The following is a 24,934-nucleotide window of genomic DNA, read 5'->3' as shown; positions in this document are numbered from 1 at the left end:
TTACACACTGAGACTTTCTAGCGATCCCACCAGTGATCTTGAGTGGCCGGTATTCCTGGAAAGTCTGTAAAGGCTGCTTTACACGCAGCAACATCGCTAGTGATGTCGCTAGCAATAGCACCCGCCCCCGTCATTTGTGCGTCACCGGCAAATCGCTGCCCGTGGCGAACAATATCTCTAGTACGCATCACATGAACTTACCTTCCTAACGACGTCTCACTGTGGCCGGCGAACAACCTCTTTTTTAAGGGGGTGGTTCGTGCGGCATCACAGCGACGTCACACAGCAGGCCACGAATAGAAGCAGAGGGGCAGAGAGCAGCCGAATGAACGTTACTCCCACTTCGTTGCCAGAGGACGCAGGAACGCTGTTGTTCGTCGCTCCCGGGGTGTCACACGTAGCGATGTGTGGTGCCTCAGGAACGACAAACAACCTGCGTCCCAAACGAGCAATGATATTTTGAAAATGAACGACGTGTCAACAATCAACGATTTGGTGAGTATTTGGGATCGTTAGCTGTCGCTCGTAAATGACACACGCAACGACGTTGCTAACGAGGCCGGATGTGCATCACGAATTCCGTGACCCCAGCGATATCTCGTTAGCGATGTCGTTACGTGTAACAGGGCCTTAACAGTCGCTGGTGAACTGTCAAACACGCAGATCTGGCCAATGACGCAGCAGCGATAAGGACCTGCAGAACGACCTCGCTGGAAAGGGAACGCTAGCACGCCTATGGGCCGGATCGCTAACAATGTCGTTGTAACGGTGTCAAACACACTGATACATGCTGCACAGTGGGAAACAAAGGACCACAGAATTGTCCTGAACAACTTGTAGCGATCAGCGACCTCACAGCGGGCGCCAGGTCGCTTATGCGTGTCACACACTGCAATGTCGCTGGGGAGGCCACTATTACGTCACAAAACCGGTGACATTACAGCGATATCGCTAGCGATGTTGCAGTGTGTAAAGGGGCCTTATAGGCACATATACACATTAGACCAAAGTCAGTTGAAACTATTAATATTAGCAGAATCAGACAACAGTCTAATGTGTATGAGAGCCTCAGGGTGCATCCCTATGTATAGGGGATTTGGTGGTAAGATAGGCCTTAAAGATCCATGCACTGGATTTTTTAAATTTAGAGTGAACTTTTTATGTCAGAAAAAACTCTACTAAACTGCAAGTTAATAGCATTCTGACTGAGAGCTCTACTCCCGGGAGAAAATTAACTTTTTTCCTCCTAGCAGCCTGGAGCTTTCAATCATAGAGATGCTGCCGGAGAAATAAAGTACCACACCCTCGGCACTGACTAACAGTAGCTCTGTGCTGATGCACTGCTGAGCCGGCTTTCAGTCAGTTTTGGGAGTGCGTTTGTAGCCAAAGCTTATTATGTACTGAACAGTTACAAAAGTTGCGCCAGCTGCACGTCTATGACTGAAAGCCAGAGGCTGCTGGGAGGAATAAAGTTAATTTCCTCCCAGCAGAAAGGCAATAAGTGCAGCGGCTGCATGGCGTCAGAACGCTATTAACCTGCAGCTTAACCCCATATCTGCAGACAAAGATCGTTTTTGTATATGACAGGTTCCCTGTAAGCTAAGTACCTCTCCAAATTGCCACTATTTCATTGATTCTAGAAACATATTTTCTGTACCCTCTGAACCAAAATTCTGCTCCTAAGTAATAAAAAATCTAATTTTCCCTTTATCCAGCTGGGCATATACCACAAATCTTCCCACTGGACATTTGCTTTTTCTCCTCTATTACAGAAGTGCTGTCGGATACACACAATTGGATGAATGAAAAATTTGCATTTTTATTACCGGGGGTCATAACTTTTGAGTAAAGGGGCACAGAACAAAAAAAAACTGTTCCAGAATCCATGGAATAGTGGCAACTAGAGGACATTAAATAAAAAAATCCAATGAAAAGTTTGCTAAGCCCAGGTCAAGATAGAAAAAGTGTCATGTCATCACCTTTGGGGTGAAGAATATGTTGGGAATAAGGCTCCTAATAGACATTAGGCAAAATGGTCAAAAATGTACGTTTCAACCATTTCACATGATGATCTTGCATGAATTGCTAATGTTTTTCCAGGCACAAATGAATACCATTTGCTTACATTTTAATCTGCTGTGTTGGATTTCTGTGGCCACTGATTGACAACCTTGGTCACCTATCAGTAATGGTCAATCTGTCTGATGATTTGTTTACAACCATCTGAAGTTATTAATGTTTAGTGGATCTTCTGTTATACAAAGTCTGTAACTAACTTTCAAGCTAATTAATGGAATAATTTCTAAGTCCTTTGTTTTTTCTTCATCTACTGAAAATCATAATGACAATGATCTACCACCAAGTTAAGCTAGGGATACGAGGCAACTTTGGCCTCACGAGTCAGCAATGTTCAGATAAGTCATGCATCCAAACACATTTTTGCAACATGACAGTTATGTGTTCACTTTAAAAAAGAAATTTGGCTGTAAAAAACAATAAAATCGTAGGCAGGTGGCATGCAAGTAACATGATTAACATGAAAGTCACCACATGTGACTCTCAACACAATCCCGTTGCGATCGTTATATGCCATGTCATAATGTGAGCTTTGTGTTGTATATACAGTGGGTACGGAAAGTATTCAGACCCCTTTACATTTTTCACTCTTAGTTTCATTGCAGCCATTTGGTAAATTCAAAAAAGTCCATTTTTTTTCTCATTAATTTACACTCTGCGCCCCATCCCCCATCTTGACAGAAAAAAACCCAGAAATGTAGAAATTTTTGAAAATTTATTAAACAAGAAAAACTGAAATATCACATGGTCATAGGTATTCAGACCCTTTGCTCAGTAATAACCTTTTGAGCTAGTACAGCCATGAGTCTTGGGAATGATGCAACAAGTGTTTCACACCTGGATTTGGGGATCCTCTGCCATTCTTCCTTGCAGATCCTCTCCAGTTCTGTCAGGTTGGATGGTGAACTTTGGTGGACAGCCATTTTCAGCTCTCTCCAGAGATGCTCAATTGGGTTTAGGTCAGGGCTCTGGCTGGGCCAGTAATGAAGGGTCACAGAGTTGTTCTGAAGCTACTCCTTTGTTATTTTAGCTGTGTGCTTAGGGTCATTGTCTTGTTGGAAGGTGAACCTTCGGCCAAGTCTGAGGTCCAGAGCACCCTGAAAGAGGTTTTCTTCCAGGACATCTCTATACTTGGCCGCATTCATTTTTCCTTCAATTCCTTCAACCAGTCGTCCTGTCCCTGCAGCTGAAAAACAACCCCATAGCATGATGCTGCCACCACCATGTTTCACTGTTGGGATTGTATTGGGCAGGTGATTAGCAGTGCCTGGTTTTCTCCACACATACCACTTAAAATTATCACCAAAAAGTTCTATCTTCGTCTCATCAGACCAGAGAATCTTATTTCTCATAGTCTGGGAGTCCTTCATGTGTTTTTTTGCAAACTATGCGCGCTGTCATATGTCTTGCACTGAGGAGAGGCTTCCGTCAAGCCACTCTGCCATAAATGCTCCACTGGTGGAGGGTTGCAGTGATAGTTAACTTTTGTGGAACTTTCCCCTATCTCCCTACTGCATCTCTGGAGCTCAGCCACAGTGATCTTGGGGTTCTTCTTTACCTCTCTCATCAAGGCTCTTCTCCCACGATTGCTCAGTTTGCTTGCACGGCCAGGTCTAGGAAGAGTTCTTGTAGTCCCAAACTTCTTCCATTTAAGGATTAAGGAGGCCACTGTGCTTAAAGAACCTTGAGTACTGCAGAAATTCTTTTGTAACCTTGGCCCGATCAGTGCCTTGCCACAATTCTGTCTCTGAGCTCCTTGGGCAGTTCCTTTGACCTCATTATTCTCATTTGGTGTGACATGCACTGTGAGCTGTGAGGTCTTATATAGACAGGTGTGCACTTTTCCAAATCAAGTCTTATAAGTTTAATTAAACACAGCTGGACTCCAATGAAGGAGTAGAACCATCTCAAGGAGAATCACAAAGAAATGGACAGCATGTGACTTAAATATAAGTGTCTGAGCAAAGGGGCTGAATACTTATGACCATGTGATATTTCAGTTTTTCTTGTTTAATACATTTGCAAAAATTTCTACATTTCTGTTTTTTTCTGTCAAGATGGGGGATGGGGTGCAGAGTGCACATTAATGAGAAAAAAGAGAACTTTTTTGAATTTACCAAATGGCTGCAATGAAACAAAGAGTAGAAAATTTAAAGGGGTCTCAATACTTTCTGTACCCACTGTACATGCGGCTGTGTAGCTTTAGGCTTATAGTTTTTTAATTTTAACAACATAAAGATCTACTTCAAGGAATAGTTGCGTTTCACAATGAATTGTCTCCCTGAAGAGAGTCCTCATACCAGAACTGAGTGGCCCTGCCAATTTATGAAAGGGGACAGTTTGAGGGTCCCACTGAGCAACTTCCATCTTTTGGACCCCTGGGTATACGCATAATTTTTTATAGTGTTTAAGGTTGAAGGTAGACTTAAGACCATCGAGTTCAACCCATGACCTAACCTAACATGTTGATCCATGTCCTGGTTATGTGTGGAGTTAGTTCGGAACTATCCATTCATGCACACCATTGACTTCAACATCCAAACAATCTGCACCCATCCATCAAAACAATGTATTATTGGCATGACAGTGTTGTATCGAGATCAAAGTCAACTCAGAATGAGTGGAAAATTGGTATAGAATACATTTGCACAGTTTGTGATGATTTTGTAAAGCAAGAAACACATTTGAGACGACGCTATTGAGTTAGCAATAAAAAAAGATGCTATGAAATCAGGTGTGTGGAATTGATAGCGCTATATAAGTGAGTAAAATGTGTCGCAGGTATCTGGACTGACTTGACGTGCACCTACAAGTTAAAGCCGGCTGTGGAATGATCACTATGAGCAGTTTCCATCACACATAAAGACGCTCGCTGTACAGTATTCTCTCCGGGGTGAATGCAGACTGGCACAGGCAGTGGGAAAATGCTTTGACGTAGGCACACTTGTCTTACACAAGTGGAATTAGTGCTATTCAGCCTGCGTATCAAAACACTCGGCTTCATCGGGGAACATGAAAAGCTGATGGTTACAGTATCTCATGTTTGACCTTCTTATTTGAGGCAGCGGAGTATAAAGGACGGAAAGCAGATGTCTCTTCCAGCTCGTCCGTACAGTACAGCCTACCGTTCTGTCTGCGCTAACACCGCAATGAATTAAGCACACGCGTTTCGCTTTTCCTGCAAAAAGGAGAATACAGTAACCCCAACCATATGCAGTTCTGGAAAAGGAGAATAGGATTTCCTAGCTTACCTCGTCCACTGTTAGGGGCATACAGATCCGGTACTCTTTGACCAGCATCCTGGGCCCAGCGCTGGTTCTGTACTCAGGGAAAACTTTGCCAAGCTCTCGGCTTCCCTCACCTTGCAGTATGTGCCTTTTCGCAGCAGGGCTTCAGGCACACCTTTGCATGAAAGTGGAAAAACTCCACCTACCACCACACACACAAAAAATGTTAACTCATTGCTGACAAAGCGGTGGCTGGGGACACTAAAGTCTGCTAACCTCACATCTACAGCCTGAAGCAGCTCTGTCAGTGCAGGGTTTCCTCGCTCTTCCTCTCTTTCCTTCCCTCTCCTCACATCCCCCTCTCCCCCTTCTGTTTCATCACAATGCCTTCTTTTCCCTTTCCTGATTGATTTGTGACTTGTGCTTAAATGCTCATTTTCTCCTGCATTATTTATTACTAGGATACACAAGGAGCAGACAGCAGTCACCAAAGTGTATTACAGCAGCCAATTTAGCTCCGGCGGTATTTATAGAGCATTTACAATAATGGCATTTCTGGCACTTAATTACTATATTTATGCTTCATGAGCGCGACAGATAACAGGAATGTCAGTGAGGGGCCATGGGGATGCCATTATTTCATACTCCCGTCAACTTCTCATTTATTGGTCAACATCTATACAGTCTCTGATTTTTTATATTGCGGTAATTTCAATATCCAGAGAGTCTCTGATTTTATTCTTGGGGTAATTTTATTTTCTAGACAGTCTCTGATTTTTTTATTGGGGTAATTTCAATATCTAGAGAGTCTCTGATTTTTTAAGGGGATAATTTCAATATCTAGAGAGTCTCTGATTTTTTAAGGGGATAATTTCAATATCTAGAGAGTCTGTGAATATTTTAAGGGGGTAATTTCAATACCTAGAGAGTCTCTGATTTTTTTTTTATCGGAGTAATTTCAATATCTAGAGAGTCTCTGATTTTTTTTTATATTGTGGTAATTTCAATATCTAGACAGTCTGATTTTTTTTTATTGGAGTAATTTCAATATCTATAGAGTCTCTGATTTTTTTTATTGGGGTAATTTTAATATCTAGAGAGTCTTTGATTTTTTTATTGGGGTAATTTTAATATCTAGACAGTCTGATTTTTTTAAGGGGGTAATTTCAATATCTAGACAGTCTCTGATTTTTTTATTGGGGTAATTTCAGTATCTAGCGAGTCTGTGATTTTTTTATTGGGGTAATTTCAATATCTAGAGAGTCTCTGTTTTTTTATTTGGGTAATTTCAATATCTAGAGAGTCTAATTTTTTTTTAGTTAGGTAATTTTAATATCTAGACAGTCTCTGATTTTTTAAGGGGGTAATTTCAGTATCTAGAGAGTCTCTGTTTTTTTTATTGGGGTAATTTTAATATCTAGAGAGTCTTTGATTTTTTTTATTTGGGTAATTTTAATATCTATAGAGTCTTTGATTTTTTTTATTGGGGTAATTTTAATATCTAGAGAGTCTTTGATTTTTTTTATTGGGGTAATTTTAATATCTATAGAGTCTTTGATTTTTTTATTGGGGTAATTTTAATATCTAGACAGTCTCTGATTTTTTTAAGGGGGTAATTTCAATATCTAGACAGTCTCTGATTTTTTTATTGGGGTAATTTCAGTATCTAGCGAGTCTGTGATATTTTTTATTGGGGTAATTTCAGTATCTAGCGAGTCTGTGATATTTTATTGGGGTAATTTCAGTATCTAGCGAGTCTCTGATTTTTGATTTGGGTAATTTTAATATCTAAAGAGTGTCTGATTTTTTTATTGGGATAATTTCACACAGAGTGACAACACTGGAAAAATTTGACAGAATTGACATAGAAACTAGGTCAAAAATCAGTGGCATATTGTGAATCCCTTCTCAAATGTATCCTTTTCAGCAGGGCTAATCCATGGATGCTAAGGGATTTTTTCAAGAAATTAATTCAGGCTCCACATCAGTGAAATATATTTTTTTGGCTTCATATAAAAACTGCGTCATAGTTGTGCCACATATCCGCCAGGACTTGCTCCCCGCTGTCGTTAAGTTGCAGATACAGTAGAAGATGTGAGTACTGGGACAGGGGCAGATGTGACGCCTTGGCAAAACCAGGTTGTTACAGAAACTCCACAAATCTTCCAGGTGCAGGACTACATCCTCCTTGGCATACCAACACAACACCACACACAGGTACCATCAGCCACAAAAGCCTAGTCACCCCTCCGGGACAATAGGGGCAACCAGTGGGCGGGGCCAAGCAGATAGTGATGCCCACCTAGGGGTTCTGGGTTGTAGCCCGCCGCTGCCGACAGCGGGAATCCGGTCCGGAGGCCGTGCACAGTCAGGGTGCCTGGACCCTAGGGCGAGGACAGCTTCAAGTCCCTTGTGAATTAGCCAGCCGGGGACAAGATTCCACGTCTTGTCCCACCAGTAAGCCCAGAGAGCGAGACGGAAGGCCAACGAAGGGGACAGGGCTCCGCAATTGCCTGCTAAGATCTCATGGGTCAGTTCTCGTGGGCCACAGCTTCTAACACACAGAATCACAGGGAGTAGACTTCCCCGTTTCAAGCGGAGTAGTCAAACTAAGGACACAAACACTAAGTGCAGCAGGAAGGGATCCCTGTTTGCAGTACCAGGGTGTGGGACCGAAATACACCCGCCGGAGGTCACTGGCAATTTGGTTTACCATTCGGACTCTGTGTGAATTCCTCTAGAACTGTGAGTACACCAATACCACCCGGTCCAGCCCTGCAGAACACGCTCCGCAGCATCCTTTCCCATACACCTGAGACCCGGGACAACACCTCTCCTACCCGTGGAGGGGATACCTTCCTGCTGCCTCGCTCCATCAGCCCCGGGCGTCCCATACCAAGGCAGCGGCGGTGTCACCAACCGTCACTGCAACCCATGGGTGGCGTCACTGACAAACTTTTCCCCTGTAAATACGCCCTTTTATTATTGTTGTGGGCAATGGGCCGCTGCACGAGCTCCAGATCCGGTCGCCACTCGAGCTGCAGCCACGATCCCGGATCTGAGCGCCTCGAGTAGCCCCCCTGATGTGGTGTGAGACCCCGCCCACGACACAGAGAAGGACTAATCAGCTTTCTGCTCCATTTGTCCTTTTGAATGCCAGAGCCACACAGGATAGAAGGAGATAGAGACTGCAGTGTACAAGAAGCCTCGATTAGGTGACTACAGTCATGGCCAAAAGTTTTGAGAATGCTACAAATATTAATTTTTACAAAGTCTACTGCTTAAGTTTTTCTAATGGTAATTTGCATATACTCCAGAATGCTATAAATAGTGATCAGCTTAACAGCAATTACTTGCAAAGTCAATATTGGCTAAGAAAATGAACTTTAACCCCCAAAACACATTTCAACATCATTGCATTCCTGCCTTAAAAGGATCAGCTAACATTGTTTTAGTGATTGTTCCATTAACACAGGTGTGGGTGTTGATGAGGACAGGGCTGGCGATCAATCAGTCATGATTAAGTAAGAATGACACCACTGGACACTTTAAAAGGAGGCTGGTGCTTGGTATCATTGTTTCTCTTCAGTTAACCATGCTTATCTCTAAAGAAACTCGTGCAGCCATCATTGCTCTGCACAAAAATGGCATAACAGGGAAGAGTATCGCAGCTACAAAGATTGCACCTCAGTCAACAATCTATTGCATCATCAAGAACTTCAAGGAGAGAGCTTCCATTGTTGCCAAAAAGGCTCCAGGGCGCCCAAGAAGGACCAGCAAACGCCAGGACCATATCTTAAAACTGTTTCAGCTGTGGGATCGGACTACCAGCAGTGCCGAGCTAGCTCAGCAATGGCAGCAGGCTGGTGTGAGTGCTTCTGCACGCACTGTGAGGCGGAGACTCTTCGAGCAAGGCCTGGTTTCAAGGAGGGCAGCAAAGAAGCCACTTCTCTCCAGAAAAAACATCAGGGACCGACTGATATTCTGCAAACGGTATAGGGAGTGCACTGCTGAGGACTGGGGTAAAGTCATTTTCTCAGATGAATCCCCTTTTCGATTGTTTGGGACATCTGGAAAACAGCTTATTAGGAGAAGAGATGAGCGCTACCACCAGTCTTGTCTCATGCCAACTGTTAAGCCTCCTGAAACGATTCATGTGTGGGGTTGTGTGACGCCCTGGGCAAGCCAGGGGTCACAGGTCACAACATCACATGCACCCCACATTCCCGGCAGGTACACCAAGGCTAACCTAAAATCCTTGTTGCCTTCCTCCAGGGGCTGATGTCCACACCAGGGGGTGGGCCAGGCGGTTAGCTCCGCCCACCGAGGAGTTCACAGCCCTGGAGGCGGGAAAAACCAGGCAGTTGAGCTCAGGCAGAGCTTGAGTGAAGTTAGGGAAGTGAAAGAAGAAGGAGGTGAAGTGGTAGAGGAGCTAAGGAGAAAAGCTGAAGTAAAGGGAAAGTGACAGTTAAGAAAGCCTGAAGTTGGTCCGGGTGTGTGCCCCGGACTGAGACAGCAAGGTCAGCAGACGGCGGTGATAGTCAGCAGGGGGACTGCTTGGAGGTTGCTGGAAGGACCGCGGATGGGTGGTGACCCGGCGGTACCGGAGCAGTATACGAAGAACAGTCAGCACCAGGGCAGGGGCCTTTCGGATCCCGGCAAGGCTAGGAGTCGCCATAATTTGCCAAATCTGTCAGTGAAGGGGACCTCTGTCTCCTAACAACCAAGTCCCGATTGAAGGCAACAGTCCGACCGTTAAGTGGAGACACCGCCACCGCCAAGGCACCAGTTTCCCAGGGCCAGCGCCTGCGGGCAAGAGAGGGGCTCCTCCGGCTCATGTCCAGGTCGGGGAGTGGGTAACCGGTGGGAACCCATCGCTACCAAAAAGACTTTACATAGGTGCAGGGAAGAGACCGTCACCGCTAACTACAGGGAACAGCAGCACCGTAACCGTCCGAGGGACCCGTCAAACCAGCCGTTTGTTTACCGAGAACTGTGTCGTGTTTACTGGCTGAGTGAGTACCTCCGTGCCGTGCGGCACAGCGCTGCCCCTGCGCCCCTGCACCTCCACAGGCCCCATACCCGCCTGTCCACCATACCAACCCCATCACTGGGCCCCGGGACCACCAAAACCCCCTACCCATGGAGGGGCAAATCAACAACTGGCTGCTCCATACCATCACTCCCGGGCTCCCCAGACAGAGCAGCGGTGGTGTCCACTTAATCACCACAACCGTGGGTGGCGTCACGTACAATAAACTATCCCAAATCCCAATCCCCTTTCACTCACGGGCGAGGAGCGCCGCTCGAGTCCCCGGGATCCGGCCCATCGCTCGAGCCACCAAGCAGCAGCAGCAGCAGGCCGCAGCAGCCGCAGCGGCAGCAGGACCCGAGCAGTGGGAGAGCGCGGCGTCCCCTCCTCCGCCCGCGACAACTTGGCGTCACGAACAGGATCTTACCGCTCTGCCGTTGGGTAGAGGTGCGCCTTGTGACCGCCGGAGGTATCCGGCCGGAAAATTTCAGAAGTCGCCATCTTTGGCGCGAAAAGTTCCCGCTCGAGCGTCTTCTCGAGTAGTAGAGGTGCGAAGGCCAAAACCCCGCCCCGATAGAGGAGGGGCTGAAAAGAGGCTAAGGGGGACGGAATGGCGACCGGTCGCATGTAGCCGCGGCTATAAAAGCATAAAAGCAGAGACGCCAGTACTCTGCAGCAATACTGGGTTCCTGGAAGGCACGATTGCCAAGATGTACAACCCAACTCACAACGAGGAAGCCCCCTGGCACGGCGACGTGGTTGAGGGACCGGACCGTCCCGCTGAGTAACCGTCTGCAGGCCCACATGCAACTCCTCCTGGAGGAGTGGGAGACCGACATGGCGGACGTGGTGGCAGCTATGCGGAGATGCGAGGTGGAAGAGGATTTGGAGGAGCGGGTAAGAGACCCACGCCCCTGTATTCCCGAGGGATCGGTCATTGAAGCTGAGGGGCCCGGCCTGCCTCCGCTCACCCTGCCTCTCGCCCCGCTACCCGCGTTAGCTGCTGCCGCCCCACCACTAGGCCCGCTACCTGCCCAACTGGTAGCGATACCCTGCCAATCCGCCCCGGCGGACCAACCGGCTGCAGACACTCAGGACGTTCCCGAATCGTTCCCGGGGGAACCGCTGGAACCGCGGCCCTGTAATGAAAATGTGCCAGAAGCCCCGGCAGTGATTGTGCCAGACCCCGAGCCCGGGACCGTGGCATGGATGAAAGCCCGGGTGATTCAATTCCACCAGCGTCAGCAGGATCAGATCTTCAGGATGATGGAGCAGTGGACCAACGAGGTGGAGATGCTGATTGCAACTGCCCCGATGTACGGAGGGGGAACAGATGTACCAGAACCGACCAGTGACCCACGTCCCTATGTCCTACCAGGACCGGCCGCTGCGGCTGAGGGGCCCGGCCTAATCTCGACCTATGCATCACCCTTGCCGCTACTTCTGGGGCGCCTCAGTGTAAACTCGCCTGACCTGCTGCCCCGTGCTGCTGCAGAGGGATCTGATGTGCTGGATGCTGGAGGCCAGGAGGCTGCGGCAGCTGGCGGTAACCCGCCTGGCGCAGGAACAAGAGATGATGACTCCGGCCCCGGCCCCGGGTCCGCTGCTGAGTTTGAAGAGGCGGGTGAGCGTTCCCGCTATGTAGGAGACCCCGTGGTTTTCCATACCCCGCGTACCGGTGGAAATGGGTACCGGGTATCCCTGTCACAGCAGGCATGTCAGTGCATGTTTGATATGCTGGTGGCAGAGGATGGGTCCACCTCAGCAGAAGAATCTGAGTAGGGCAGCGGAACCCCGTTTTCCAGTCCCCGTTGGGACCACCAGTGTGTTTGTTTAAAAGTTGAAAATGATGATAAGTGAAATGGAACCGAAAAGTCATCTGATTCTACTGTGATTAAAACCGGCCGTTGCCGGCACCGTTGTCTCCGTGGGGACCGCTTGAAAAATTGTTTGCATAGGAACTCCTATGGACAAGCCCGTGAACTTGCAGGGCAACCACAGACGCTAGTGGCTTGTAAATAAGTTGTGTTACCGTTACCGTTTCCGCATTTACCGCCTCCGGAGAGGCAGGTTGGAGGGAGGGCCCACAGCAGAGCAGGCTGGGGCCCAGCCACCACAGGAATCGGTGGCTACCCTCTGGAGGGGAAGGACAGATCCCGCTCGGGTAACTGGTTCAGGACTGGGGTCAAGGGGTGCTGCCTGGGTTTTAGGGGCAGCATCAGGGCCAGGTTACTTGGGTGGGAGAGAGCGGAGACCATAACCGTTAACCGTTTAAAACCGTAACGTTTAAGAAATGTGCCTCCCGATGTGGGATGATGTTTTTCTACTTGTATATATGTTACCGTTTTTTTTCTTTGCAGAAAAAAAAAACAAAAGGAAAATAAAACCGGTGTTGGACGGGCAGCCCGAGGACGGTCTGTGTTTTGCTAAGGGGGAATGTGACGCCCTGGGCAAGCCAGGGGTCACAGGTCACAACATCACATGCACCCCACATTCCCGGCAGGTACACCAAGGCTAACCTAAAATCCTTGTTGCCTTCCTCCAGGGGCTGATGTCCACACCAGGGGGTGGGCCAGGCGGTTGGCTCCGTCCACCGAGGAGTTCACAGCCCTGGAGGCGGGAAAAACTAGGCAGTTGAGCTCAGGCAGAGCTTCAGTGAAGTTAGGGAAGTGAAAGAAGAAGGAGGTGAAGTGGTAGAGGAGCTAAGGAGAAAAGCTGAAGTAAAGGGAAAGTGACAGTTAAGAAAGCCTGAAGTTGGTCCGGGTGTGTGCCCCGGACTGAGACAGCAAGGTCAGCAGACGGCGGTGATAGTCAGCAGGGGGACTGCTTGGAGGTTGCTGGAAGGACCGCGGATGGGTGGTGACCCGGCGGTACCGGAGCAGTATACGAAGAACAGTCAGCACCAGGGCAGGGGCCTTTCGGATCCCGGCAAGGCTAGGAGTCGCCATAATTTGCCAAATCTGTCAGTGAAGGGGACCTCTGTCTCCTAACAACCAAGTCCCGATTGAAGGCAACAGTCCGACCGTTAAGGGGAGACACCGCCACCGCCAAGGCACCAGTTTCCCAGGGCCAGCGCCTGCGGGCAAGAGAGGGGCTCCTCCGGCTCATGTCCAGGTCGGGGAGCGGGTAACCGGTGGGAACCCATCGCTACCAAAAAGACTTTACATAGGTGCAGGGAAGAGACCGTCACCGCTAACTGCAGGGAACAGCAGCACCGTAACCGTCCGAGGGACCCGTCCAACCAGCCGTTTATTTACCGAGAACTGTGTTGTGTTTACTGGCTGAGTGAGTACCTCCGTGCCGTGCGGCACAGCGCTGCCCCTGCGCCCCTGCACCTCCACAGGCCCCATACCCGCCTGTCCACCATACCAACCCCATCACTGGGCCCCGGGACCACCAAAACCCCCTACCCACGGAGGAGCAAATCAACAACTGGCTGCTCCATACCATCACTCCCGGGCTCCCCAGACAGAGCAGCGGTGGTGTCCACTTAATCACCACAACCGTGGGTGGCATCACGGACAATAAACTATCCAAAATCCCAATCCCCTTTCACTCACGGGCGAGGAGCGCCGCTCGAGTCCCCGGGATCCGGCCCATCGCTCGAGCCACCGAGCAGCAGCAGCAGCAGGCCGCAGCAGCCGCAGCGGCAGCCGGACCCGAGCAGTGGGAGAGCGCGGCGTCCCCTCCTCCGCCCGCGACAGTTGCTTCTCAGCCAAGGGAATCGGCTCACTCACAGTCTTGCCTAAAAACACAGCCATGAATAAAGAATGGTACCAGAATGTCCTGCAAGAGCAACTTCTCCCAACTGTCCAAGAGCAGTTTAGCGCCCAACAATGCCTTTTCCAGCATGATGGAGCACCTTGCCATAAAGCAAAGATGATTACTAAATGGCTCATGGAACAAAACATAGAGATTTTGGGTCCATGGCCTGGAAACTCCCCAGATCTTAATCCCATTGAGAACTTGTGGGCAATCATCAAGAGACGAGTGGACAAACAAAAAACAACAAATTCTGGCAAAATGTAAGCATTGCTTATGCAAGAATGGACAGCTATCAGTCAGGATTTGGTCCAGAAGTTGATTGAGAGCATGCCAGGGAGAATTGCAGAGGTCCTGAAGAAGAAGGGTCAACACTGCAAATATTGACTTGCTGCATTAAATCATTCTAACTGTCAATATAACCTTGGCCTTTCTCCTGCACCGTGTTGTGTATATGTAGACTGCCTGCGCTTCAGCGACGGGAGTCCGCTCCCCGGCTTTGTGTACGTTGGGAGCGTCCTTTTGGCCGCAGACGCTGGCCAGTGGGATCTGCCTGTGCGGTGGCTTTCTATCCCCCTCGGTGGGCTGTTGTCTTCAGTCAGGACTTGAGTGGGAAAGGACCTATAGTCCAGACCGCAATCAGTTAATTAAGTCAGTCCAGTGGATTCTGAACCTCGTTTCAGGGTCTGAGTACCCCCCTGTGTGCTCCAGTTTCCGAGTCGGTTCCCCGGGTCGGTACCGGTGGGCACTGCCCTGTCCTGGTCCACCACGGTTCCACCGAGCCATCTTCCCGGCTCCTGCAGGCTAAGGCCACCGTTTGCCTCCTAGCCAAAAGGTGCCCGAGCTCCAACCCCGGCACCTGTCAGACTCCTTCACTCCTCACTCACTACTCAAACTCAACTGAATTCTGTTTCCTGCCTCAGGCCCTCTGAACTCCTCGGTGGGCGTGGCTTATCGCCTGGCTCTGCCCCCTGGTGTGTTCTTCAAGCACTGAGGAAGGTGACTAGGTTTTAATGCTTGGCTGATGATACCTTTTTGGGGGACAGGTGTTGTGCAGGGCTCTATCTGTGACTACCTGGCTAGTCACTTTAACATGGATTCTCATCAGGAAAAGAAAGTCTTAACACCTTCAGCACAGAAAGGAAAAAATTCTGCTCCATTGCCAAGCGGTTTCTAAAGAGAACCTGCAATCAGCCAAACGCTATGGCCTTCTGATCCCAGATACTCCAAAGGTCACAGCAGGGTGCAACACATTTGTGACAGTATAAGTTTTTTTTTGTTTTTTTTTTAAATATTATTTAACCTGTTAGTTGGATGGTGGATCATCATACTGTACAGGGGTGTGTGGGGACATCAAATTGAAGTACGGGATGACAGGGTACATCATACTGTATGGGGGCTGTGGAGAACAAGGTATGTATAGGGGACATACTGTAAAGGGTGCTTAACATGCTGTGTCCAGCGCGATAGCACCCGCCCCCGTAGTTCATGCGACATTTGGTGATCGCTGCCATAGCGAACATTATCGCTATGGCAGCGTCACACGCACATACCTTGTCAGCGACGTCGCTGTGACCGCCGAACAATCCCTCTCTCAAGGGGGGGTGTGTTCAGCGTCACAGCGACGTCACAGCGGCATCACTAAGCAGCCGGCCAATAGAAGCAGAGGGGCGGAGATGAGCGGGACGTAACATCCAGCCAAACCTCATTCCTTCCCCATTGCCGGTGGACGCAGGTAAGGAGATGTTCATCGCTCCTGTGGTGTCACAGATAGCGATGTGTTATGCCGCAGGAACGACGAACAACATCGCTACTTACCAGACAACGATATTTTGTTTTTGTACGAACTCTCTAACACCAACGATTTTTACCACTTTTGCGATCGTTGAAGATCGCTCGTACGTGTCACACGCTGCAATGTCGCTAATGACACCGGATGTGCATCTCAAACACCGTGACCCCGACAAAAAAATCGTTAGCGATATCGCAGCGTGTAAAGCCCCCTTAAGACTGTATGGGAGCTATGGGTATACTTTATTGTAGTGGGCCTCTTTAGGACATTATACTGTGTATAGTGAGCTGTGGCAGAAATCATACTTTATGGGGGCAGTAGGGAAAATCATACTGAATAGGTGCTGTGGGGAATATCATAATGTATGTAGTTCTGTTTGGACATCATACTGAACGAGGGGTTATTGGGGAAATTATACTCTATATGGAGCTATAGGGAACATCATGCTTTTTTTGGGAACTATTATGAACAGCATACTGAATAGGGGCTGTGGGGGACATAATACTGAACAGAAGGCCTTGTGGAACATCATACTGTGTGGGGGGCTATGGTGACCATTATGCTATATAATGATGAGGATTGTGGGACTATCATACCGTATGGTTGGGCTGTTGTAACCATACTGTATGGAGGACTGTGGTAACCACACTGTATAGAGGGCTGTGGGGGTTGTTGTGGCCGAGAATGTATGGAAGGCTGTGGGGACTATCATACTATATTAGGGTTGTGGGGTCATCAGACTCTATAAACAGTGGATCAGTGGATAGTGGAGGCGATATTCCATAAAAGGCTTCTTTAGGGCACAGTATGGACATATATTTTTAGGCAGAGTGCAATATAATAACGCTCTTATTTTTAAGGGAACCATGTCCGAACTGTGAACCATTCCGTCCTCATCGCATCTTTGGATCGACATCAGCGGCACTGAAATTACTGGGGCCTCAGTTGCTAGGCCAAAGTTTCTGGGTTTGCTAGCTGTGTAAGGTACCTGTGCATGTGCCATAAAGGTTGCAGGCAATTACATTACAGCATGTGCTGCAACCTTTCCGGGCACATGTGCTAAACCCTCCCGGGCCTAGCAAACCTGGAAGCCTTGGCCTAGCGACCACGGCCCCAGGGAAATGGCGATGTTGATCCAAAGATGCAACAAAGAAGAGGTGGTGGTGGTGAGTAGTGTCGCGGGCGGAGGGGACGCGCTCGCCACGCTCGGATCTGGGGCTTCTGCTGCTGCTGCTCGGTGGCTCGAGCGGTGGACCGGACCCGGGGACTCGAGCAGCGCTCCTCACCCGTGAGTGAAAAGGGGGGTGGTATGTTTAGGGAGATTGTTCGTGACGCCACCCCCGGGACGTGGTGATGATGGCACCACCGCTGCTGGTAACAGGGATCCCGGGAGAGATGGTAGGGTGCAGCTAGGATGTTGTCCCCTCCGTGGGTAGGGGGGTTGGTGATCCCGGGGCCCGGTGGTGTAACGGGGAGGCCGGATGGCTGGGGTGCAGGGACTGCGTGGCGCGGTGCCGGACGGCACTGGTGTACTCACTCAGACAATCACTGACAGAGTCGTTGGTAAACCAAGAGCGGCCAGATGGACGGGTCCCGCAGCCGGCTGCAGTGTTGTTGTGCTCTCCCCAGACGGCTGATGGTGGCTGTCTTTCCCTGCACCTGTGGAGATGTTCTTGACTCCTGTGGTTGCCCACCGGTAGTCCGCTCCCCGGCGTATAGGTGCTGTAGGAGCCCATTTTGCCCGCAGGCGCTGGCCCTTGGATCTCTAGCCTGTGACGGTGGCTGTATATCCTCTCTGGGTGGACTGTTGCCTTCAGTCGGGACTTGGTTGTTAGGAAACCCCTGGGGTTCCTGTCACATTCAGATTTGACTATTGACGGCGGCTCCAAGCCTGGTCGGGGTCCGATGGCCCTGCCTGTGTGCTTAGCTTCACTCCGTTCCCCGGTCCGGTACCGGCGGGCCGACGTCTGACCCCGGTCCTTACGGCTCTGCGGAGTTCCACCAACTCCTGTAAACGGCCACCACCGTCTGCCAACCTTGCTGTCAGTGCCTGGGCTCCTACCCAGACACCTGAAGTGTTTACTCCTCTCACTTTCACCTCCAAAACTGATCTGACACTTTTCCCGCCTCCAGGCCTGTGAACTCCTTGGTCGGTGGGGCCAACCGCCTGGCTCCGCCCCACCTGGTGTGGACATCAGACCCTGGAGGGAGGCAACAAGGGTTTTTGTCTGACTGTTGTAACTGCCTAGGGTGGGGTGTGTGTATGTTGTTATGTATGTGACTACCTGGCTAGTCCAGGGTGTCACACTCCCCCTTGGTAAAATGGGGAGTGTGTCACTGGTTTTATTTTTCAAACTGTAAAAGATAAATTAACATATGAAAACATTCAACATACGTATATTTTCAAGTCTTCCCTTACGGGAGGTGCAGTGCTTTAACATTTCAAATATTGAACATTTTTATTAAACGGACGGGTTCATGGTCATCCGCTCCCCCACCCAAATAACCTGATCCTTGATGCTGCCCCTAAGAAATGGACAGCACCCCTCTTCCCCAGTCCTGGTCCAGGTTACCCGAGCGGGAACGGGTACGGTGTCTCGCACCCGGCTGTCACTTCAGGGGACCCCACGTCCAGGGGGGACCCCTGACCCCCGGAGGATGGCCACTGGTCCAGGTGGTGGCCGGGCCCCAGCCTCCTCTGCTGCGGGCCCTTCCTCCAATCTGCCTCTCCGGAGGCGGCACGGATGGAAAACCAGCCCACAAATTATTTACAAACCCACCATTTCGTGGGTGGCCTGCAAGTTCTCCATGCAAGTGGCCATGTTCATGAGCAGTTTCTCATGTGGGCGGTAAACACATAGAGTCCCTCCGGGGACAACTTGCCGGCAACGGCCGGGATAATCACTGTAGACAATCAGATGAAAACTCGGTTTGATTTGTATTCATTCATTCAAAGTGCTGAGGGTCCCAACGGGGACAACTTGGTTGCAACGGAGGACCGCTGCCACTACTTGAGGTCACACTCATCAAGGACCTCCTCCAGCTCGATATCCGGACGGCACGGTGGAGGAGGGGGCTGGGGCCGCATCTGCACACTGCGGCTTTCCCTCTGTTTAACGTCCAGGGCTAACCAGCCCCTCTCCCCGCAGTGTCGGGTGTAGGTTACTAGGTCGCCTGGCAACAGATCGCGACCTGGGTGGCCCGTTGGGAGGTGCGAGTTCACATCGCAGCGAGCCACAAACACTTCAGCCTCCAGGCCCGGTTCATAAATAAAGACGAACCCCCTTCGCGGGTCAAACTACCGGACTTGGCCTTCATGCACCAGGCCCCGCACCCGAAAGGTGGCATTGCGGAGAGCGTCTTTCTCCTTGATAACTCGCGCCATCACTCAGCCCTCTGCTGCTCCCTGGAGGCAATTTCTCGGCCCAACTGGCTTGGCTCCCTGTCCCAGTAAGGGGCGTTGGCATACCCCTGCGCTCGGGTTGGGCCCCGCTGGACCGCGCCCACACTGGCCACAACCGGTACTCTCTTGCGGGGGTCCTGCGGTTACGAGGCCTGGACTGCCGCTTTGCAGTGGCGGCCCGACGCAGCCTCAGCCGAGGCGTGGGATTCACGGACAGCTGGCCACACCGGTAGGGCCTTCGGGCCCGAGGCGGCCGGTTCTTCCACGGCCGGGCGGACTGCCGGGGCTGGGATGGTCTCGGGTGTGGCTGCCTCCGGGGCCGACGGCTTCGCTCCACGGACGGGCACCTCCATAGGGACCTTCCACGGCAGTGGAATCGGTACGGGCCGTCTCCGGTCAACGCCCACAGGCTGGTCCTCTGAGGCAGAGGTTCCCAACTCCAGTCCTCAAGGCACACCAACAGTGCATGTTTTCAGGATTTCTTTAGCATTGCATGGGTGTTGGATTCAGCACCTTTGCAGGTGATTAAATTATCATCTGTGCAATACTAAGGAAATCCTGAAAACATGCACTGTTGGTGCGCCTTGAGGACTGGAGTTGGGAACCTCTGCTCTAAGGCGGGCGGGTTAGATTCCGCTACCGATGTTGGGGGTAGCGGGTCGAGTGGAGGGGCAACAGCAACCGGTACGGATGTCGGGGGAGACAGGAGGGTGAGCGGATGCAGACCGGGCCCCTCGGCCGCAGCGACCGGTCCTTCTCGGACACAGGGGCGTGGGTTGCTTACCCGCTCCTCCAACACTGCCTCCACCTCGCATCTCCGCACGGCCGCCGCCACTTCCTCCATCTCGGCCACCCAGCGCTCCATCAAGAACCGGACCTGATTTTGCAGGCGGCAGCACATTTGTGCGGTCCGGGCTTCCACCCACACCGCCGTTCCTGACGTGGGCTCGGGTATTTCGGCATCACCGGATGGGACGGACATGCTTGCTGGCAGGCTTCCAGGAACCGGATATGTTGCAGAGTCCTGGCGTCCCCGCTTTTTATGCCCTCGGCTACATTAGGCAGGCTTTCACCCGCCCCCCCTTGGTTCTTTCTAGCACTTCCTCTTTGGGGGTGGGGCTTCGCTTTTATGCCTTCCCTGCTCGGGGAAGACGCTCGAGCGGGAAATCTTCGCGCCAAAGATGGCGACGCCTCAAATTTTTGGGCCGGACGCCGCCAGCGGGGTCTGCAAGGTGCACTTCTACCGGTAGGTAGATCGGTTCTATCCTGTTCGCAGATGCCAAGTTGTCGCGGGCGGAGGGGACGCGCTCGCCACGCTTGGGTCCGGGGCTTCTGCTGCTGCTTGGTGGCTTGAGCGGTGGACCGGACCCGGGGACTCGAGCAGCGCTCCTCACCCGTGAGTGAAAAGGGGGGTGGTATGTTTAGGGAGATTGTTCGTGACGCCACCCACGGGACGTGGTGATGATGGCACCACCGCTGCTGGTAACGGGGATCCCGGGAGAGATGGTAGGGTGCAGCTAGGATGTTGTCCCCTCCGTGGGTAGGGGGGTTGGTGATCCCGGGGCCCAGTGGTGTAACGGGGAGGGCGGATGGCTGGGGTGCAGGGACTGTGCGGTGCCGGACGGCACTGGTGTACTCACTCAGACAATCACTGACAGAGTCGTTGGTAAACCAAAAGCGGCTGGATGGACGGGTCCCGCAGCCGGCTGCAGTGTTGTTGTTGTGCTCTCCCCGGACGGCTGATGGTGGCTGTCTTTCCCTGCACCTGTGGAGATGTTCTTGACTCCTGTGGTTGCCCACCGGTAGTCCGCTCCCCGGCGTATAGGTGCCGTAGGAGCCCGTTTTGCCCGCAGGCGCTGGCCCTTGGATCTCTAGCCTGTTGCGGTGGCTGTATATCCTCTCTGGGTGGACTGTTGCCTTCAATCGGGACTTGGTTGTTAGGAAACCCCTGGGGTTCCTGTCACATTCGGATTTGACTATTGACGGCGGCTCCAAGCCTGGTCAGGGTCCGATGGCCCTGCTTGTGTGCTTAGCTTTACTCCGTTCCCCGGTCCGGTACCGGCGGGCCGACGCCCGACCCCAGTCCTTACGGCTCTGCGGAGTTCCACCAACTCCTGCAGACGGCCACCACCGTCTGCCAACCTTGCTGTCAGTGCCTGGGCTCCTACCCAGACACCTGAAGTGTTTACTCCTCTCACTTTCACCTCCAAAAACTGATCTGACACTTTTCCCGCCCCCAGACTTGTGAACTCCTCGGTGGGTGGGGACAACCGCCTGGCTCCGCCCCACCTGGTGTGGACATCAGACCCTGGAGGGAGGCAACAAGGGTTTTTGTCTGACTGTTATAACTGCCTAGGGTGGGGGGTGTGTATGTTGTTATGTATGTGACTACCTGGCTAGTCCAGGGCGTCACAGTAGCAGAGGGGCTGAAGAGGTGAGCTGGGTATAAAGAGTTTTATTAGTTTTTACATAATATTGTTGTAATGCTTTGGGATCTGCATAGACCCCAAAGTAAAATAAGGGACAATAAATTCACGGAGAATAACATCACCACATTTCGAATGTCCTTGTAAAAACTACGCAATCAGTTGAATTCAAATTTGTCCGATCCGCTGATCTGTACCTGCTGCCTTACTTTCTGACCTATTCCTTCTGCATACCTCCCAACCGTCCCGGATACAGCGGGACAGCCCCGATTTTATAGTCCAGTCCCGTTCTCACGCCCGGGAGCTCCGTAATCCCGCAGTGTAGTGAGAGGCAGCTGCCACGCCCCCGCACTCTGCCGACCACGCCCCCTCCGGATGCAGGCCACACTTTCTGGATGCCTTCCATGGCAACTATGCTGCTGGGCACGCCGCTTTGCTGTCGTCCACGCCCCCTCTGAATGCTGGACACATACACTCCTCGGGATGTCTTCCTTGTCCCCTCCTGCTGCTCGCTCTATGCTGGCCACGCCCCCTTTGCCTGCCTCTTCTGCCCAGGATTCTCACATGTGACCAGCTCTCCACAGCGGCTGCTTCGTTTGTTCTGCAACTGAGGTAAGAGCAGCAGCAGGGAGAGAGCAGAGTGAGTGCAGGAGGGGAGAGCAGAGTGAGTGCAGGAGGACAGAGCAGAGTGAGTACAGGAGGACAGTGCAGAGTGAGTGCAGGAGGACAGTGCAGAGTGAGTGCAGGAGGACAGTGCAGAGTGAGTGCAGGAGGACAGTGCAGAGTGAGTGCAGGAGGACAGTGCAGAGTGAGTGCAGGAGGACAGTGCAGAGTGAGTGCAGGAGGACAGTGCAGAGTGAGTGCAGGAGGACAGTGCAGAGTGAGTGCAGGAGGACAGTGCAGAGTGAGTGCAGGAGGACAGTGCAGAGTGAGTGCATGAGGACAGTGCAGGAGGATAGTGCAGAGTGAGTGCGGGAGGACAGTGCAGAGTGAGTGCGGGAGGACAGTGCAGAGTGAGTGCGGGAGGACAGTGCAGAGTGAGTGCGTGAGGACAGTGCAGAGTGAGTGCGTGAGGACAGTGCAGAGTGAGTGCGGGAGGACAGTGCAGAGTGAGTGCGGGAGGATAGTGCAGAGTGAGTGCGGGAGGACAGTGCAGAGTGAGTGCGGGAGGACAGTGCAGAGTGAGTGCGGGAGGACAGTGCAGAGTGAGTGCGTGAGGACAGTGCAGAGTGAGTGCGTGAGGACAGTGCAGAGTGAGTGCGGGAGGACAGTGCAGAGTGAGTGCGGGAGGACAGTGCAGAGTGAGTGCGGGAGGACAGTGCAGAGTGAGTGCGGGAGGACAGTGCAGAGTGAGTGCGGGAGGACAGTGCAGAGTGAGTGTGGGAGGACAGTGCAGAGTGAGTGCGGGAGGACAGTGCAGAGTGAGTGCGGGAGGACAGTGCAGAGTGAGTGCAGAAGGATAATGCAGAGTGAGTGCAGGAGGGGGAGCAGTGTGCCCAGCTTGGGCCCTGAGCGTCTTCCAGCCTGTGCCCTAAGCATCCCTAGGGCCAGTATGTATGCCCCACAGGCCACCACTGTCAGTATGTAGGCTCCACAGGCCCTAGTAATGTGTATGCCCCCCCACTGACCCCAGTAATGTTTATGCCCCTGATAATGTGTATGCCCCCCCCACGGACCCCAATAATGTGTATGCCCCCCCCACTGACCCCAGTAATGTTTATGCCCCTAGTAATGTGTATGCCCCCTCCACTGACCCCAGTAATGTTTATGCCCCTAGTAATGTGTATGCCCCCCCCCCACGGACCCAAGTAATGTCTATGCCCCCCCCCACTGACCCCAGTAATGTGTATGCCACCCGAGTAACATGGATGCCCCCAGTGATGTCTATGCACCCCCAGTAATATGTATACCCCCTGGTGACCCCAGTAACATATATGTGCACCCAGTGCTGTCTATGCCCCTGTGCTGTATTTGCCCCCAGCCATCACACAGTGCGGCCTGCACAGCCACATACCCTGGAGGAGCTCGACGAAGACAAGCGGGGGAGGTGAGTAAGGCTGCTGCCGACTTCCCCATATTAATACCTCTAATGTGTCTGTGTGTATGATGTGTGTATGACTGTGTATAGATTTACGTCTGTTTATGTGAATTTTGTGAATTTTTCTTCAAATATATGTGTGTACTAGCTGTACTATCGTCGGTCGGTCTCTCTCTCTCTCTCTCTCTCTCTCTGTCGGTCGGTCTCCCCCCCTCTCTCATACTCACAGCTCACTGGCGTCTCGCTGCACAGCGTTCACACTGCTCCGGCGGCTTTTCCTCTTAAGAAAATGCCGGCCGCTCATTATTCCATCTCATATTCCCTGCTTTGCCTGCCCACCAGCACCTATGATTGGTTACAGTCAGACACGACCTCACGCTGAGTGACAGCTGTCTAACTGAAACCAATTACAGCTGCCGGTGGGCAGGTCTATATTGTGGAGTAAAATAAATAATTAAAAAAAATGACGTGCGGTTCCCCCCCCCAATTTTGATACCAGCCAGGGTAAAGCCACACGGCTGAAGGCTGGAATTCTCAGGATGGGGAGCTCCACGTTATGGGGAGCCCCCCAGCCTAACTATCAGCCAGCAGCTGCGCGGAATTGCCGAATCCATTAGATGTGCCAGTCCCGGGACTCTACCCGGCTCATCCCGAATTGACCTGGTGCGATGGCAATCGGGGTAATAAGGAGTTAATGGCAGCCCATAGCTGCCACTAAGTCCTAGGTTAATCATGGCAGGCGTCTCCCTGAGATACCTTCCATGATTAACCTGTAAGTTAAAGAAAATAAACACACACATCCAAAAAATCCTTTATTTGGAATAAAAGACAAAAAAACCCCACCCTCTTTCACCAATTTATTAATCCCCAAATACCCCTCCAGGTCCGACGTAATCCACATGAGGTTCCGCGACGCATCCAGCTCTGCTACATGAAGCTGACAGGAGCGGTCACAGACCAGACCGCTCTCTATCAGCTCCACGCAGCAACTCTAGTGAGCCGAACGATCAGCGATGACATCACTCAGGTTGCCCGCGGCCACCGCTGGATCCTCCAACTGTTACAGCAAGTTGCCCGAGTGACTGAAGTGAGCAGCGCGATCAGCGATGACATCACAGGTGAGTTGCGGTCTCAGATGGAGGACTCCAGCTGGCCGCGGGTAACTTGAGTGATGGCAC

The 24,934-nt window shown here is 51.4% G+C and overlaps 1 protein-coding gene across 1 annotated transcript in view; it reads right to left on the bottom strand.

Moving 5' to 3' along the window:
• LOC142256949 (cytoplasmic phosphatidylinositol transfer protein 1-like) overlaps nt 1-5,649 on the bottom strand; it is a 221,297-nt gene extending 215,648 nt beyond the window's left edge. Inside the window, exon 1 of the mRNA XM_075328963.1 lies at nt 5,328-5,649. Within this exon, the coding sequence (XP_075185078.1) occupies nt 5,328-5,375 (48 nt within the window). The 5' untranslated portion in view covers nt 5,376-5,649. The remainder of the gene's footprint in view (nt 1-5,327) is intronic.
• Between the last annotated feature and the right edge of the window lie 19,285 nt (nt 5,650-24,934).

This window comes from Anomaloglossus baeobatrachus, chromosome 11 (genome assembly GCF_048569485.1).
Source record: "Anomaloglossus baeobatrachus isolate aAnoBae1 chromosome 11, aAnoBae1.hap1, whole genome shotgun sequence".
NCBI classification, from domain to species: Eukaryota; Metazoa; Chordata; class Amphibia; order Anura; family Aromobatidae; genus Anomaloglossus; species Anomaloglossus baeobatrachus.
This window is presented reverse-complemented; position numbering and strand designations above follow the sequence as displayed.